The sequence below is a fragment of the Lytechinus variegatus genome, chromosome 14, assembly GCF_018143015.1.
Source record: "Lytechinus variegatus isolate NC3 chromosome 14, Lvar_3.0, whole genome shotgun sequence".
Taxonomy (NCBI): Eukaryota; Metazoa; Echinodermata; class Echinoidea; order Temnopleuroida; family Toxopneustidae; genus Lytechinus; species Lytechinus variegatus.
Window position 1 is genome coordinate 15,863,300 of NC_054753.1, and position 2,942 is coordinate 15,866,241.

The 2,942-nt window shown below is 36.1% G+C and overlaps 1 protein-coding gene across 2 annotated transcripts; it reads left to right on the top strand.

Moving 5' to 3' along the window:
• The first annotated feature begins 638 nt into the window (after positions 1-638).
• LOC121427375 lies at positions 639-2,383 on the top strand. 2 transcript variants are annotated; one of them, XM_041623738.1, is made up of 3 exons: positions 639-1,649; positions 1,895-2,041; positions 2,086-2,383. In XM_041623738.1, exons 1-2 carry the CDS (start codon positions 796-798, stop codon positions 2,004-2,006), a joined length of 966 nt encoding a protein of 321 aa, XP_041479672.1. In that variant the 5' UTR covers positions 639-795; the 3' UTR covers positions 2,007-2,041; positions 2,086-2,383. The 2 variants fall into 2 exon arrangements, with proteins under 2 accessions (XP_041479672.1, XP_041479671.1); XM_041623737.1 differs by having other exon boundaries at positions 640-1,649; positions 1,895-2,383.
• Positions 2,384-2,942: the final 559 nt, after the last annotated feature.

The following is a 2,942-nucleotide window of genomic DNA, read 5'->3' on the forward strand; positions in this document are numbered from 1 at the left end:
AATGGTCATTTATGTCATTAATGTCATTGTTCATGTCAGCTTGTCTGGATATTGTGATAAAACAGGTGGATTTGGGGTAAAGATTGCCTTGTGTTGAGGGTAAGGGCCTATTCACACTATTAAGATTCCAGAAAATAGTGATGTCACCAAAGTAGTTTCTATACACTCCGCAACAATATTATATAAATCAATCAATTTGTGAGCGGTGGGCGTCCTCATCATAGGGAAATGTGCTTCTATTTTCACTTCAAATTCCGAAGTATATTTATGTCATAGGATTACGCACCAAATCTTCTATATGAGTTTCACTCCTAATTTGCTCTGATAATGTCTTAATGGTCATTTTCAAGTACATTCAAACTTGACAAGTTTCATGCTATACACAAAGCGGCGAAATACTAAAAGAAAATAATAAATACCAAAATAAAACTGTATTTCTTGACACATCTGGCCTTATGTGTAGTCCAGTATCATTCATCACTGGAAAATGCTTTGCTTTACATGTTAATGTTAACCAAATACAACATCATCATGATTTTGATTGAAATATAAAACGTTCTTGCTTCGTAATATCATCTGCCTTGATTACATGTACATCACATCCAATGTTGTTTGAGAAATAATGAAATATCACATGTTACATAAACTCAATTAATCCTGGGAGCGCTCCATAGATCTTGCGGTATGGCAAGATGTCCGTGATTTAGTTCACGACAAAGCGTCCAATTTTCAGCGGTGTTCGAAAAAAGTGATTCGAGAGCTTCCGCAGGGTTAAACTTTATATTATCCTCAAGTATGTCGACCAATCGAGATTCCAGGAAACATCCTCTTTCGCCGGAGAAAACACCTCAAAGTTCGAAGATTGCCCGTAAGAAGCCCAATCAATCTACACCTTCTACCTCCCCAGGAGATCAGGGTACTGTCGAAATGGATTCTCCGTTGAGTGCGAAACCGGGTACACAAGAGAGTATGAAGCGCTCCCTGTTCACTAGTGATTTGGCCCCTGGGCCTGGTCAATCACCTCCACAGTGGTTCGTTGATTTCTTCAAAGGATTTGAGGCTCGTCTAGAAAACTACATTGAAAACATTACTCTGGCCAAATTCAGCGAGCTCTCTTCCACGCTAGATCAGCAAAATGAAAAACTATCTGCATGCTCTATGCAGATAGAAGACTTAGAAAAGCAGGTCAAGAAGTTGAAGCTGGATAACACCCAGCTCGTTAACAAGATAGATGACTTAGAGAATAGGGGTCGGAGGAACAATTTAATATTCCATGGGATACCAGAGCAAGCTCATGGTCCAGGCTCACGAGAAGAAGTAGCTGTCACTCTACAGAAAGTGCTGCAGGATTTTGTGGGGCTGTCTGCTTCCGAGTACAAGATTGAAAGGTGCCACCGTACACCTACAGGACCTCCCATCCAGCCTCGCGATCAAGCCGGTGACCAGGATCTGAAACCTAGGATCATTCATGCGTGCTTCTCATCATTCGCAGATAAAGAGCAAGTCAGAAAAGCATGCATTCAGAAGTTCAAAGTCAAAGATGCCAAGTTTCATGGAAGGAAATTATTTGTCGCCGAAGATTTCTCCAAAAGGGTAATGATGCAGAGGAAGGAAAAGATGGATGAATTAAAAAAACTAAAGGAAAATGGGAAAAGGCCATTCTTTTTATATCCGGACAAGTTGGCCTACAGAGATACCTCAGGAAAGCTTGTTATTGTAAAATAACTCTCTAGCTTGTTCCATTATATCTTATGATGCCATACTTTGCCAAGTTCTTGTTTTTTATTTTGTTCATGAACATATTTTGTTGAACTTTTTCGGTGAACTTTTTTTAGAGGTGTGTTTTCTCTTGTATACTTAATGTTACGTTGATCTGAATGGTGGAACTTAAATGTCAGTTCATTTTCCTTTTTTTAGTATCATGCCATGCCAAAGTCTTATATCACCTTGTTTGGCACAGCTTTACTAGCATAGTTGGACTTTTTATACTTGTTTGTTTAGCATAGTTGGACTTTTTATACTTGTTTGTTTAGCATAGTTGAACTCTTTATACTTGTATGTTCATTTTTATTATTTTTTCATATGGTCATAGGATTGTTTGTATTAGTGTATGCATAATCATACACATAAAAGGTGCATTTTTGTAACTTACTTGTGATTAAATATGCATGCATAATGTATATGTATACTTAAATTTTAATGCTGAAGCTTGTAAATTTATTTTACCCTCTTTTAAACATCGTTGAATTTTGGATGCTTTTTGTTGTATTGCTGATTTTTGGATTTGTGCTGAATGCAGAGCTGTTACTTAATTTGAGGCTCTGCATTTCATCTTGCACTTTTGCTCCCTTTAAGCTATTGTAATGATATTTTTTACTTTTTTCTTTTTTCTCTTTTTGGTGACCAAACTGAATTTTTATGTAAATGTGAACTCGTGTATAATCTTATTAGACTTCACTTGTTCTCTGCATAGTTTTCTTAGTCTAATTTGCATGCATCTATTCAATCAAAGTTTAGAACAAAACCTAATATGTTGATCAAACTTAGCTCCTTTAATTGTCGGGGAATGCAGGATTATACAAAACGAAAGAAAATTTTCCACTACATGAGAAACCTTAACAGTGATATTATATTTTTACAAGAAACACATTCTAACAAAGAGGATGAAATTTTTTGGAAATCCCAATGGGGTGAATCTGCATGGTTTACTAGTTTTTCCTCTAATAGTAGAGGTGTGGCCATTCTTATAAGAAAATCTATTTCAGTCAAAGTATTTTCTGTTTTTTACGACCCTGATGGTAGATTTTTGATCTTAAATTGTAAATTAAATGATGTTCCAGTCACTTTGGTGAATATATATGCCCCAAATAATGATGATCCTGATTTTGTACTAAAAGTTTTTGCAGAATTAGATAAATTTGACAACTCCTCTCTGATTATTG

Coding starts and splice junctions, on each gene's coding strand:
- LOC121427375 (XM_041623738.1), top strand. CDS start 796: ATGTCGACCAATCGAGATTCCAGGAAACATCCTCTTTCGCCGGAGAAA. Junction 1,650..1,894: donor AAAAAACTAAAGGAAAATGG/GAAAAGGCCATT, acceptor GGAACTTAAATG/TCAGTTCATTTTCCTTTTTT.